Source organism: Motacilla alba, chromosome 7, assembly GCF_015832195.1.
Source record: "Motacilla alba alba isolate MOTALB_02 chromosome 7, Motacilla_alba_V1.0_pri, whole genome shotgun sequence".
Lineage (NCBI taxonomy): Eukaryota > Metazoa > Chordata > Aves > Passeriformes > Motacillidae > Motacilla > Motacilla alba.
Genome location: NC_052022.1, coordinates 446,670 through 461,527, shown reverse-complemented (window position 1 = coordinate 461,527; position 14,858 = coordinate 446,670). Strand labels below are relative to the sequence as shown.

General features: G+C 51.5%; 1 protein-coding gene across 2 annotated transcripts in view; it reads right to left on the bottom strand.

The window, feature by feature from the left end:
* ACVR1 (activin A receptor type 1) overlaps positions 1-14,858 on the bottom strand; it is a 45,833-nt gene that overhangs the window by 15,241 nt on the left and 15,734 nt on the right. For both annotated transcript variants that reach the window (XM_038142642.1, XM_038142643.1), the window contains exons 2-4: positions 2,058-2,130; positions 1,231-1,497; positions 563-780 (exon numbers count right to left, since the gene is read on the bottom strand). In XM_038142642.1, coding sequence (XP_037998570.1) covers positions 563-780; positions 1,231-1,497; positions 2,058-2,109 — 537 coding nt within the window. In that variant the 5' untranslated portion in view covers positions 2,110-2,130. The remainder of the gene's footprint in view (positions 1-562; positions 781-1,230; positions 1,498-2,057; positions 2,131-14,858) is intronic.

The window sequence follows — 14,858 nt, the reverse complement described above, 5'->3', positions numbered from 1 at the left end:
CCGCACGAGCAAGAGTGCATCTTTAAAATTGAGCTTTGAGTAAGAATTGCACATTTCTTACAACTCCCACTGCTCCTCCATCAGCAAAATGTCACTGATACCCCAGCCACCCCAGAGTCCTGCTACCGAGATCACGGCAGTCAGGCCCGAAGGTTTTAAATGTCAAAATTATCTGTACTTTCTTCCTCACCTAGCATCACATCTTCTCCAACCTTGCTGTTGGATATCAAACATGCAGCACAGTTCTTCACCTCTCCCATCACTTCAGGGCACCCAACAGTCAGGCACACCGTTTTCATGTGCTGACACTGTTTCCAGGAACACGGGCAGTACAGAGCAATTCTCCAGCTCGAAGGACCTACACTTGCCAAACCCATCTTTTCATTAAAATTCATTGAGATTACAGCTCTGGGAGCACAGGAATGGCACCACTCAAGTCCTGAGGCCAAGTGGCATCCCCTGGCAGCAAAACATGCTCTTAGTGATGTGACCACACAGAAGGAAGAGAGGGGAGTTTGGCAGTGAGGAAAACTCACACCCTGCACACAGGCAGGTCACTTACTGCCAGCGTGCTGTCCCCCACGTTGGAGGCAATGAGGCCCTCGATCGTGCCATACTCTGCATCCCTGGAATTGAGCCTCTCCATGTGGTTTTTCTGTATTCTCCGTATGATCAGCACAGCTACTGCAGAAAAAACTATCAACACTACCACAGGAGCCAGGATAACGATGATTAGTGTTTCCATGCTGTAACCTGCAGCTTCTCCTTGGAAGGTTTGCCCTTGGAAAAGACGGGGGAAAGAAAAAAGTGTGAAAAGAGAGAAAAAAAAAATTTTGCAGATTCCCAGAGAGAGTCTTTAAACCCATTAGCACTGACACCAGCCCCGAGCTCATGCCCACCCAGCGTGATAGGGGCTGTGCCACAGCCAGGTGTGAGCACACCTGCACGGAGGATGTGGAACAGCACAGCTCCCACCTGCACCGAGCCACTTCCCACAGGCAGTGCCTCCATCCTGACCCCAACCCTGCAACCCCCTCGCTGCCCAGCCACAGAGACCAGTCCTGTGGGCACCAGATGTGTGCCAGCAGGCCCCAGGGTGGGGACCAGGGCACAAAGGGTGCCCAAGGAACCCTTCCTTCAGCCCGCACCGGAGCCATCTCTCTCCCAACACGGCGAGCAAAGGCAGCCCCCTCTCGTTTCTCGGAATGCCCTGCAGAACTCAGCCCTCACCCTTGGAGGAGGGCAGCTGCGCTGTGATGTTCATGTTGCACAGGTGCCCCTGGCAGCACTCCACGGCCTGGTTGGGGGACGGGGGCGTTTTGCAGGTCATTTTCCGCTGCTCGTAGACCTGGAAGCAGCCTTTCTGGTAAACCTTGGCCCCGTCATTGATGCTCAGGGAGGCAAAGCAGCGCTGGCCTTGGCAGCGATCCCCGTTCCCGCAGGATATGCCTTCACACACACACTCGTAGGGCACCATCTTCAGCTTCCGCTCATCATCTGCAAAGGGGAAGAGTCGAGGAAAAACATCATCCTGCTCTTAACAGCTTCAGTTAGGGGTAACCAAATCGTAACACAATAAAATCTGCCTAAGGGAAGCGATACTGTGTTCAGGTAGTGCTGAAGAACCACTAAGTAGGAGGTAACGATTCTAATTCAGCTATTTCAGCATGACAAAGATATGCCACAGCAGACACAGAGATCTCTCTCAAGTAAGTAAAATATAAAACTGAGAAAACCAAGTTACTCCCAGAAAGCCTTTACTCAATGTTTTCCAAAGGCTGTTTGTGAAGTGGTGATGCACATCTTTCAGGGGCTCATCTCTCAGAACACCCAAGAGATCTTCAAATGAGCCATTCCTTCCTTTCCATGGCAGTGGAAATACTATTTCCTTTTTCTGAGGCAAATCTTAAACACTCTGCCTGTCACAAAAGCTTCACGTGCACACAGCCGTGTACACCAGTTACAGAAGTCACTTTCCAAAGCCACTGCCTCACCGGAGCAATCACGGAAGAGTTAGCAAACACACCCTGGAAACCCTGACCCCGCACAACACTCACCTTGCCAGCTCGGAGATGGGAACGCCATCACCATCAGTACAGGGAGAATCATCACTCCATCCACCACCCGGAGCTGCAGAGAGGAGACACACCAGAGTTCTGTAAGCTTCCACTGCTGTCTAAAACAGCAACCTCCCCAAAAGCAGTGTTTAGCCTTCCATCAGCTCCCTACACAAACACAACCCAATGTTGATTGGACTCCTTTTTAACTCTGTCTTGTTCTAAATAATTTCCTTCACTTATAAAATCCATGCATTTACTGCAACATCTTTTTACATTCAGAGACATCACATGCAGCTACCATGTAGACACAGAAGCTTGTAGTAGGGAAATATGAACCCTCCAGCAGCAAGCAGGCATGTAATATCAATGATACGTTCTTTGAACCAGCTCCTAGAAAGTTAAATTATTGTTAAACTGAGAAGGTGGTCTGTAAAACTGTATTATCTGGGCTTTGAGGGGAAACGGACAAGATCTCCACCAGAAAACTCAGAATAACTTCTATTAACCAGCAAAAACCATTGCTGGATGGCAAGAAAAAGACTGAGATGTGTTTAAGGAAGATGCTGCTCTCTGAAGAGCAATTTCCCAGTTTAAGGTGTCTCTCCAAGGATTTTCCTTTCGATGGCACAAGTCCATTTCCCTGCTGCTGAAGACAGGTAACTACACCTTGTGCAACAGTCCTGGCTGCCTCCAGCATAAAGCAGAGCCACATGCTCCCTCTAAAACAGGAAATAAAGGAGTGAATTTGCCTTTGTAGTTCCAATCTTTGCCATGATACTTGGTCTGTACAAGAAAATACAGACCACTCTTCACTCCACTTTTTACTGAACTCCCCTTTTTCAGAAACAAGGCTTCTGAAAAGAAACTCTTCTGCAGTTTCTCAGGATTTAACCCAACAGACAGGGCTGGTGACTCAGAATGGTTTGTCTGTCCTGTGCTGGTCAGTCCCTGCAGGGACTCTCTGGCCTAGTCACATGGAACAAACTGCTCCTTATGTGCAGGTATTTGTCTTCATTTTTCAGATTTAATTCTAATTGAAGCAGATGAAAATTGAAAATAAATCTGACATTGTCATTTTCCTTTCAGATCTCTTCTGTTGTGCCTTTTCAAATCATCAGCACTTCTTAAGTGCTCAGTGATGAAAGCCAAGCCATTACCTCTGTATTTATTTCCAGTAATTGATTCGCCATCAGCTAAAATGATCAGACATTTCTGACCCAAGTGCTCAGCTTTCACCTGCACAGGAAGGCCCAGGCAGCGCTGACCATCTCCCAGAACAACACTCTCCCTTCCCAAGACCCATTCCCTAGGGAGCCTCCCCTCCGTGCCCTCGATGCACCAAGGCATCCCGCAACCCCTGCAGATACCTAACCCCAATCGTGCTGGAAACACGATCAGAGCGAGCTAAGCAGCAGGAGCAGGGGCAACCCACAGAGGCGGTGCAAAGCAGAGGAGAGCTGGGAGGGACCTTCAAAATCCTCCAGTTCCAACTCCCCTGCCATGGCTTGGGACACCTGCTCAAAGCCCCAGCCAGCTTTAAACACTGACGAGGATGGGGCATCCACAACTTCTCTGCATGACCTGCTCCAGGGACTCGCCATGCTTCAGTAAAGAATTTCTTCCAAACATCCAATCTAAATCTCTCTGGTTTTAGCTTAAAACTATTCCTTCTTGCCTCCTATCTTGCCTGTGTAAAAAGTTGCTCTTTCTCTTTTTTATAAGCCCCTAGTAAGTACTGGAAGGCCATGCTGAGGTCCCCCTGGGCGTTCTCTTGTGCTGGCTGAACAGCCTCAGTTCTCTCACGCCAAGGAACAGTCAGTGGCTGGTGCTCCAGACCAGCCCCAAGGGGTCGGTGCCCTGCTCCCAGGGCAGGGTGGAGTCAGGATCCCTGGTCTGCCGTGGGCAGAACAGCCTGAAGCAGCCTGGCCCTGCGCCTGCTCACCCAGCAGGCAGAGGCACCTGCCCTCCTCCTCTCCACACACAGGCACTCCAAGGAGCCAAAGCCACCCAGGGGCTGCAGGGATGGGAGCGGGGGAGTGCTCCAGGGGATCCCGGCAGGGACAGTCCCCCCGAGAGCCCTTCAGACAGCAGGGACATCTGGCCCAAGGAAAAGGTGCTTTAAAAAACAAAATCCGAGTTCAGCACTGCTGGGCAGCCTCAGAGGTTAGCCAGCAGCACGGCAGCTCTCGGGCACAGCCAGCTCTTCCAGGTAACTCAGGGTTTGCACTGGTGGGAGCTGCCCCACCTCTGGCACACGTGGGGCTGCCCCGAGACCCCCACACACGACCCCCCTCATCAGGGCATCCCCCCGGGCTGTTCCAGCCCCTCTCCTGCCACACCTGGCTGGGGGAGAGCAGCAGGGCCCCGCAGGAGCCCAGCTCTGCCCTGCCAGGGAAGGAGGCTGAGCACACGCCAGGGTGGGACTGAAGCCACGGGAAGCACACACAGCCCAAACACCAGGAAAACTCTGCCAGCTGCATGGGCTTACCTGGTGTTTTTTCAACCAGTTTATTTGAGTTCCCAAAAAACAAAAATATACACAAGTATATTTGTACACATAAGCCCCTGCCCTGTATTTCTCAGAGGGAGGATGAGGATGGCAATCAGACCCACACCCCCAAAGAGGCAAACGGACCATACTGGACTTTTAACAGATTTTATGCATTTCACAGCATGCATGGTCCTCCCAAGGAAAAAAAGCCCAATACTTCCATTTAAACCCTGCCTCTATGAAGCTGTTCTTCCAGCTGTTCCTTTTCCCAATGCCTCAAGTCTGCCTTTGCTGAGCAGAGCTGTGCAGACTGGCAGCAGCCTGTAGCACACCCACCCCGTGCTCTGCCCACCAAGCCACGGGCTGCAGCACGGCTGTGCAGCCTGGGACCCTGGGGACAGCCCTGGGCACAGCCAGCCACGCCGGGTCAGCAGGGAAGCAGCTGGGAGACAGGCTCTGACCTTTACAAAACACTGACTTTCCCTCGAAAATTATTTGAGAGCATGAGTTCAAAGGTGTTGCTCTCACTGCTCAAAAAAAGTTACTTTTTCAAAGCAATTCCTGCACATACATAAGCACCAAAGTCTGGTTCTAGTGACACCAGCAAGCACACCCCTCCCAGTTACTGTTGTTTAGAGAGAAAAAAAATGTACATTTTAATGTAAGGAACAAAACGTCCCTTAATAAATCCCCACAGGAAATTGCTATGGATTTGAAGATCCATGGGATATCCAGTTACAATCTGGTACCTGAATGTACAAGAACTTTTTTCTCAAGGGAAGAGCTGGGATTTAACCCAGATAAATGAAGAGGAATTAACAACCAACCGGCAAAAATACACAAAAGGTGTTTTCCTTTTGCCGTTTGACTGGAGCTGGAGGCCGTGCCCTATGGAACCGCAGCACAGCGGCGAGAGCCACTAGAGGGCATTGGGAACACGGGCAGGGAGCCGAGAGCTCGGGATGCAGCCGGGATCCATGATCCATGGCAGCGATCCCAGTGCTCGGGATGCAGCCGGGATCCATGATCCATGGCAGCGATCCCAGTGCTCGGGATGCAGCCGGGATCCATGATCCCACAGCAGCGATCCCAGTGCCCGGGATGCAGGGATGCAGCCGGGATCCATGATCCCATGGCAGCGATCCCAGTGCTCAGGATGCAGCCGGGATCCATGATCCATGGCAGCGATCCCAGTGCTCGGGATGCAGGGATGCAGCCAGGATCCATGATCCCATGGCAGCGATCCCAGCATCCCATGCCACACTCCACACCCACAGAGGGAGGCAGGGATCCCAGAGCCCCGTGCCACACTCCATACCCACAGAGGGAGGCAGGGATCCCAGTGCCCCGTGCCACACCCCATACCCACAGAGGGAGGCAGGGATCCCAGGGATCCCAGTGCCCCGTGCCACACTCCATACCCACAGAGGGATGCAGGGATCCCAGCGCCCCGTGCCACACTCCATACCCACAGAGGGATGCAGGGATCCCAGAGCCCCGTGCCACACTCCATACCCACAGAGGGATGCAGGGATCCCAGAGCCCCGTGCCACACTCCAGATGCAGCAGTACTGGACACCCAGGGCAGAGCTGGAGGCAGGACACTGTGCCTGAGCTTCAGCCACATACAGAGAAATATGGATCATTTGGGTTTAACCTCCTCCTGCAAAAGCATGTTATCACTCAAAAACCAGAACTTCTATTGATGGAAAAGTCTCTTTCACAGTGGCAGCTCCCAGATTTCCAAACAAACCTGCCATGCAGTGCAGGCAAGGAAGGGACCCTGGCTCCTGGGCAGGCCAGCTTTGGATTCTGGTGAAGTCCTTTAAGCTGGCTTTGGAAGCCCACATGAACAACAAGCCAGTGGCAAGGCAGATCAGACGCTTGGTGAAGACACCCAACATTACACAGAGACACACAGCTGGTTCAGGTAACAGAGCCTATAGAATCCTTACGCTCTATAGTCACGAAGTCCCAACACTGCAAAATCCACCCTGCAACCACAATGCTTGTTCCGCTGCCACAGCTAATATTGCTCTCTCCTTCCTAAGCAAACTGTGTGCTGGCAAATCATTCCTGTACGGCCTTACAGCAATGTGGGGTGAAGCCCTGTCCTGGGACTGTCGGGACAGCAGCTGCAAGAAGCCAGAGGGGAGAGAAGAACCAGTTCAGAGAACCTGAAACACCACAAGGACCCTGCAGGCTGCTGGGAAGTGGCCTTTAGTCCCCAGAGCCAGCACTGAGCGCAGGCCACAGCAGACAGAGCCCATTAGTGCAGGAACTTCAGGCTGCATTTCATCTCCATATGACACAGACATGGGAACAGGAACATGAGAGCAGCTCAGACTCTCCAGATGAGATCAGAAGCACCCAGATATCGCTGACAGCCCCAGTGGCCCCCTGCCAAGAGCCCAAGGGCTGTACATATTTTGCATGTACCTCACCAGATTCCTATCTAAAGAAAACATCCATAACACTGGATCACACTTGTGCCATCCACAACAGCCACACACGAGCTGAATTCATCCACAGCTGTGTCTTCAGAAGGAGAAATGTGCATTTAAAGGCAATAATTCACAGCTTGCTCTTTAACTGAATCTCACACAAAGGAGGTGCAACCCCCAGCAGCCCCACAAAGGCATTCCTTGCGTCAGACAGCGACAACCTCGGGCAGTCCTTTCTTACAGCCTCAACTGGGTTGCCAGAATTCACAAGATGGAAGCCAGCCACCAACTCCGTTTGGTACCCACCTGCAAATGCACAAGGCACACATCCACACTTCGCAGCTCCAAAAATGTGTCAAAGTGCCACCCAGAGTGAGCACAATACAGAAAGAGTGAAGGATGGGATACTGGCTCTTCTGTACTCGTGTACAAAGCACAACCACAGCACTGCTGAGTAAGAATGAAAACACTACACGAAAGGCAGCTACACAGCGTAAAGTGTCCTGGAAGTTTCTCCCAGTCAGTAACTCCGACACATTCACAAAGAGCCAATCCCTTGGTTCTTGTAAGAAAAAGAAAAGGTAGCAAAGCATGAGTGTCATATAAAAATAAAAACAGCCTGCTCCCAGGGAACAGGAACAGGGCAAGAGAAAACAGCATCAAGCTGTACCAGCGGAGGTTCAGGTTGCATACTGGGGAAAACTCCTTCACAGAAAGGTTGTCCAGCCTTGGCACAGGCTGCCTGGCACTGCCCGGGGCACTGGTGGAGTGCCCATCCCTGGAGGGATTTAGAAGTTCTGCAGACGTGGCACACTGGGTTAGTGGCGGCCTTGGCACTGAAGAATGATTTGACTTCGTGATCTTAGAGGGCTTTTCCAACACAAACCGTTCGGAGATTCCACGCGGCAGCAGGAGCTCCCGTGGCTGCAGGAGGCAGAGGGCATCTGCCCCAGTGCAAAAGCCCAGGCTGTGTGTAGGTATTGCATCAGTACAGGGGTCTTAGGCAACCCTCTGACAGACGGCTTACTCAAACAATGAAGCAAGCACAGACACTTTTAAACTATCTGCAACTTCCCGGTGCCTTTGAAGACGCATGTGTATCTTTCCATACCATTTGCTGCCTTGTGGGGTAAATGAATTCACCAGGAGGCAACTTCCAAGGATTAGCAGTGGCCTGTGGAACAGCCTGCCCGGCAGAGCCTGCATCCAGCAGCACCAGCCCCGGTTCACAAAGGCACTGGCTGTGGCCCACGGAGCATCCACGCTGGAGCACCTGCACGGCGAGGTGCACAGCTCCACACGGGCAGAGGCTGCACACAATGAACACGGGGGGTCTGCAGGCCCTGAGCTGCTCAGGGAATGCTCAGGCTGCACCTCACACGAACGGGGCACCGCACAGGGACCTGCTCAAGACACTCAGATGAGTTACTGAGGCTTCTCACACATTGCACATACAAACAAAGGTGTTATTTTATTATGCTACACACGTTTCCTTGCTGTGCAGGTATTCTTACACGGCACACAGACAGCTCCTACCAGGGGAGCATTCTGCAACTACCAGGAAAAAGGCTCCATCGCACAGCTGCAAAGCTCCTCAGACACTTTCCCTGTTAGACACAAGTCACAGCTATGGACAACTCTGAATACCTCTCTGCCAAGGCCATTCTAGATGCCCACAAAGTGAGGAAAATCCCCATCAGGGTCTGGTGAGTTCATCTGTGCTGAGGCTTTGGGCTTAGGAGGCAAAGAGAGCACCCCTGCAGTAGCTCCTGCTGCCAGACTGCCACACTCCCCTGGCATGGTTCTCTCTCCAAAGACAGTGTACTCTCACATCTCGACACAAAACTGCCAGTGAAGACACAAACTCTCTCCAAACAGAACACCTGGATTTATCCAGCAGCTGTGAGTAAGTCCCAAAACACAAACATTTTCAACTGAGAGATTATTGGGAATTGCCTGTGAAAGCTGTTTCTGAATAGTTTAGGTTAAAATGTTAAAACAGCCACACAAACCCAAAATGCAGCCGGTAACAGTGACTAACTTTCCACCTACTCAAAGCCCACCTCTCCGAGCGCTGGCCTGCTTCCCTGCAGCCAGCAGCGTGTGTCTGTTCCAGAAGCTGCCTGTGTGTGATGAGGGAGTCAGGCAGGAACTCAGCCCCAGGCACCCCGGGCCTGCCCATCACACACCCTCTGCCCTGGCAGGGGACACCCCAGCATCACACATCACACACCCTCTGCCCTGGCAGGGGACACCCCAGCATCACACATCACACGCCGCTGTGCCCTGGCAGGGGACACCCCAGCATCACACGCCGCTCTGCCCTGGCAGGGGACACCCCAGCATCACACATCACACACCGCTCTGCCCTGGCAGGGGACACCCCAGCATCACACATCACACACCGCTCTGCCCTGGCAGGGGACACTCCAGCACTCAGCCCCCCGCATGGGCACAGCAAGGCACAGCCAGCGCCACCGGACACGGCTGCTGTCCCCAGAGCCAGCGGGGCCCCGCAGGGACACCCCAGCATCACCCCTGCTCCCCATACAAACACCACAATCCCTGCCAGAAACCGAGCCCGCTGAACTCGCAGCTCAATGACATCACCACTGCTAATCATTTTCAAATGCTTTTTAGTAACTCGTTAAATATTACACAGCTCGCCTGTTCAGAGTTTCTGCAGAACACTCCAGCCAACCAAAACAAACATTTCCAAAAACAAATCTTTGGCTCGGTTATCACCAACAAGAGTCCTATTTTTTCCCTTAAGAAAAAAAAAATAAAAGGCTGGGATTTTTTTCCTGGGTTTCCCAGTTTTTCTTTACACAAATGGTAAAAACTCATTTCTTTACTCTGGGCTGCAGAGAAGCCTGGGTCTGATGATGTGCACAGCTTCTAGAGACCATCTCTCACTGGGGCACTCCCTGCTGCAAGATAACAACGTGGTCATGTTCCTACAAATGCATTAACTGAGCAGCATCTCCCACAGGCTCAGGGTGTTTTCACACATGCAGGGACCCAGAGAGGTGCAAATGCTTTGTATTCGCAGCCCCTGACGCTATCAGGCCAGACCATTCAGAGCCAAGCTCCGACTGAGGCGAGGGCACTCCCCAGGTGACCCTCAGCTGTGCTGATATTTCACTCCAGTGAGGCCCCTCATTTGCACATCAACAATCCCAGAGAGATTTGGCAGATTTGCCCTGGGTAAACCTGACCCTCCAGAGTTATTTTCAAAGGGCCATCACCGCGAGAATACTCTACTTCTGCCCTTTAGCCCAAGCACCCTACCCTGAGTAGTTTCAGGTATTTTAATAAAAATTAACCAAAACTTTTTTTTTTTAAATTAATTTCATTGCATTGTCAGAATAATACAATGGCAGCACGACTCAGCAAACACAGCCACTAGTTAACATAGAACCATCAAAGCTGGAAATACTATAAACATACACATATTTTCATTTGTGTATATACATAAATCTATAAACCTGAGCAGGGCAGGAGCAGGAGAGGCGCAGAGGAGCCCAGTACGTGGCAGGGGTACCCAGGAGAGACAGGAGAGCCTGGCTTCACACCTCCGGCTCACTGCTGAAGGATTAAACTGGCATTAGAGCAGCATTCTTCAGGAGTGATGGGCTGCTACAAAGTCGGAAAGGTTAAGGGACATGGAAAAGTCAGGTGTTCATTCTGCACCCCACTTACAGCTTAACTGCTCCTAGCCTCAGCCAGCCAAAGAAAAATAACCAACATTTATAGAGCAATCAGACTGAGAAGAGTTCCTGACACTCCACAGGCACAAGCCATGAAACAGCATTTCCTCTCAGCAGAGCATTTCATTAACTATTACTCTGGAGTCCAGAAAACTGAATGCAATTAGCAATCCCAAGGAGGAGGAAACACCCTGCTGTGTAAGGAAGTCAAATCTCCAGAGATTACACTAGACCACCCCAGAATTTTAGCAGCACTGTTCTACAGTTTGGTCTTGCCTGTTTGGACAGGTCAGAGCCACATTATTCTGTTCTCAAATCCAAGATACAAACGAAGCAGGTCCTGCTCCAGCCCTGGTGCTCCTCAGCCTCCTGCCTCCCACCTGTGCAGATGGGACACTCACAAGCAAGGTGTACGAGCCTCATGAACTCCAGGAACAACAGTGAGGGGCTCTCACCGTTAAGGGGAAAGCAACCCAAAGCTGACTTGAAGAAGACAGTAAAGTGAAGACCAGCTCAGGCTTTTCTCCACCTTGAACCTTGCAGTGGTATTTCTGTTCTTCCCACATCAGCAGCATTACCCTCAGTGCTGCAGTTCACAGCTTTACCCTGTTCTCTCCCTCCAGCGTGATCCTCTCCCTCACAGCATCCTGCAAGCTGTCCCCCTTTGTCACCTGAGGCTTTGTAAGGCACCACAGCCTCCACCACAGCTCTCTGTTCCGCTCACATCTTACCTGTGGCAGTCTCACCTGAGACACTGATCCATCCAGCACTCAGGCCTGTGTGTTGAAACAGCTCAAGAACTTCACAAACCACTTTGTCCTGGCATTCCTCAGCTGCTGTTACAGCTGTGTCTACTCTGACCTCTCAGGCAAAGCCTTGTGCTGCCCCTGGGACAGGAGCTGCCCATCACTGTCCCAAGTGATGTCCATCACTGCCTGCTGTGCACCCCTCAGCCCAATCCTCAGGCACCTGGTCACCTCTCCAAACACCAAATGTACCACAATTATACACAATTCTGACACTTCCTTCCAGAGCTGTTTCAAGTATTCCCTTTCCACCTATCCAGCAGTATGCTGTCAAACTCATACATCTCACGTGGCCTTGCCAAACCCGACTGCACTTGGAGATCTTCGGAAAACCATTCCATGGATTCATACAGACTTTGGCTTAATTGCTGCAGAAGCCAAGAGCAGCCGGTCTCAGCCCTATTTAACAGCTAAACTCCCATGGCTGACCTCACACACACTCAGCTGCAGATGTGAAGCACGACGCAAGCCAGAGCTGCCCTTCGGGACCAGTCTGCCTCGGGAGCCCCACGCCTATCAGCAGCCGGGAACAAGGCCACGCTCACGAGACCAGGGAGCTCGTGACACACATCCAGCGGCCATCCCCAAGGTCCAGCATCTCTGCACAGAGCACCCAGCCACGACTGGGAATGTAACACACTGAGGACAGTGAGCCAAAGACCACCTTCACCCACTGCTCCTCAACACAGTAAGCACCCAAAGGTGCTTCGGGCCAACAGCCCTCCTCAGCCCTGGGCTGTGATGGAGGAAGGGATCATTCTGCACAGGACACAAGGCAGCTCTTGCTCACACACAGCAGGTGACCATCCCACTCTTTTTCAAAGAACATCAAGCCATTTTCCTCAGAGCAAAACTCAAAGGAGTGAATGTACTTCCCGCAAATAACCTGCTATACAAACTGTTCCTACAAAGGGTCAAAAAGCACTAAAGCACTGTCAAAGGCATGAGGAAATAAATTTTGGATACTCTGGATAGTAACTGTCACCAACCTGTCAGCCAGATAATGCTGAAGGAAAGGACCAGCAGTCAGTACAAAAAGGTTTCCATGTCCCTACCCTCACTGCTCAGTGGAAATGGAAAGCCAGGTTGGTCAACAAAGCCAGATCCGACTTCACAGAAACCTTCAGCATTTTCACTCATCTTCTGGCCATAAAACAGACTCTTCTGGGTTTCACGCTCTAAAGCTTTCCACTCAAAAACCAAAAAGCAGCTTTAAAAGTCTACCCCAGGTTCTCACCAGCGTAGCTCTAATTGTGAGTGCTCTGAAGTTAGCAGGAACACAGCTGCAGAGAGAAAGCAGAAGCTGCCATGTCTGCCTGTGAGCATCCAGTTAGGCCAGGAATCATCTGAACTTCAGCTGGACTAGACACTAAGAAAACCACAATAAAATGGACTGAGGCATCCAAAATTATTCTCAGAAAATAGGCCAGACCAGGCATGAAAACATCTGGGCTTGGCTTGAGTCATGAACCACATGAGCAAGACACCCCACTGCTGCCTGCGGGCCCAAGTGAGGAATGTGAGCAGCACAAAGGTAGGCAGCAGCAGTCTCCCACACCCAGATTCCCTTTCTGCATCTTCCTCCACCAAACATGGAACAGGCCCTTCATTCTGACATGCCTTGCACATCCCAGTCCAATGGGATTTCTAAGGATGGCATTTCGGGGACGTCAGGTAATGCATACACAATCACAGCTGGTCAGCCAGCCAGCTCCAGGCACATATTCCCACTTCTGAGAGAAAAACAAGGCCAAAAAGGGTTAAACCATTCCAGTCCTGGCCTATGCTGGCACACACATCCAGCTGGCCACCACTGTACACGTTCACTCTGCTACACCAACACCTGGCAGCTCACCCAGACCCTCGTTCCAGTAACTTACACAAACTGATGAGGACAAACTTAGCCCAGCTCTAAGCAGCAAACAGCCAAGACTTCCTATCCCAGAAGGAGTGCAGCAGCTCAGCTCCTCTGTCCCGCAGATGAGTCAGCATCAGCACTATTCCCTTCCAGCTTTGCAGCACTGAGGCAAGTGAAGAGAGCATTCTCACCAGAACACTCCGAGGCCAGAAAGCCCCAAAGGACCCCATGCCACGCGTGGGGATGGGCACTGACCACAAACTGTTACTGCCTAGACTCAGGAATGGCAGAGGGAAAAAAGACTGAGGAGGAAGTCAGCAGAACTTCAGTGATTAATTAAAAATAATCTGCTCATACATTTTGGAAATAAGCCTGACAGGACGAACAGGCATGAAAGAGACACAGGACACAGTATATTCATGCGTTTAATATAACACGGAAAATGGAGAGACTATTATATGTATAGCCTATGGACTAATCCAGGAAATCCCTTCTCTGGCCACCACATGTACTCCTAATGTGCATTTCAGCACTCCTTCTTCAGAGTGGATTGACCTGGGTCCCCTCACGGGAAGGTGCTCCCACAAATGGCTCCAAGCTGCCCAGCAGAGGCTGGGAACTTGACGCCCACATTCCAGGACAGAGCACATCTGCCCTACACCAGGAACAGAGCTTGCAGCTTAGCCTCCTCCATCAGAAATCCAGCATACGCATGCCCAAACCACTCTGCAGCTCACAATGAATGGAGCTCCGGGCAGGAACAAGCTTCAAAAAGCCCGCTGGTGCTCCAAGAGAGAGGCCCAACAGGTGGGAGCCACAGGGCCACGGGACCCCAAAGCGTGCTGGACCAGCCCCTCACCCCAGCTGTGCACCCCAAATCCCAGAGGCAGCTGCTGAGGGCAAGCAGGACGCCACGAGGGGCAAGAATGAACTTCCAAAGGGGGGTGCACACCCGAAGCAAGCCCACTGCAGTCAGAGCTCAGTGTCACAGTGGTGGCACACAGCTGGCACCGGGCATGGCCAGCCCAGGCCTGCCTGCCAGGGACAGCCGCCCTGGCTCTTCAGCACTGCACACACCACTAATGGAGGCTTTATCTCTCCCTTTTCCTGTCAGCTCCGATCCAGACAGGCTGACTCTGTTAACATTAGAATGCTTATTTTTCCCCTATCCACTATCTCCAAGCCAAAACAACATCTGGAACTTCAGCCTGCCATACAAAGAGAGACAGATTGTAACTGGAAAAAGCCACACATCAGCTTCCCAAGCTTTATGCGTTTCTGCTTTTATCTGAACTTCCCACATGTACCTTCCAAACAGCTCCACAGGGACAAGAACTGATTCCTTCATAGAGACGCCCAAACACAATGTAAGGCCCCTTCCATTTCAGAATAACCTCAAATGATTATCAGAAAAATAACAGGAGCAAAACCGATAGGAAAGTTTAGAGTAAGAATTTACCATCTGCTCCTTGCACAAAAGAGAGGTGAC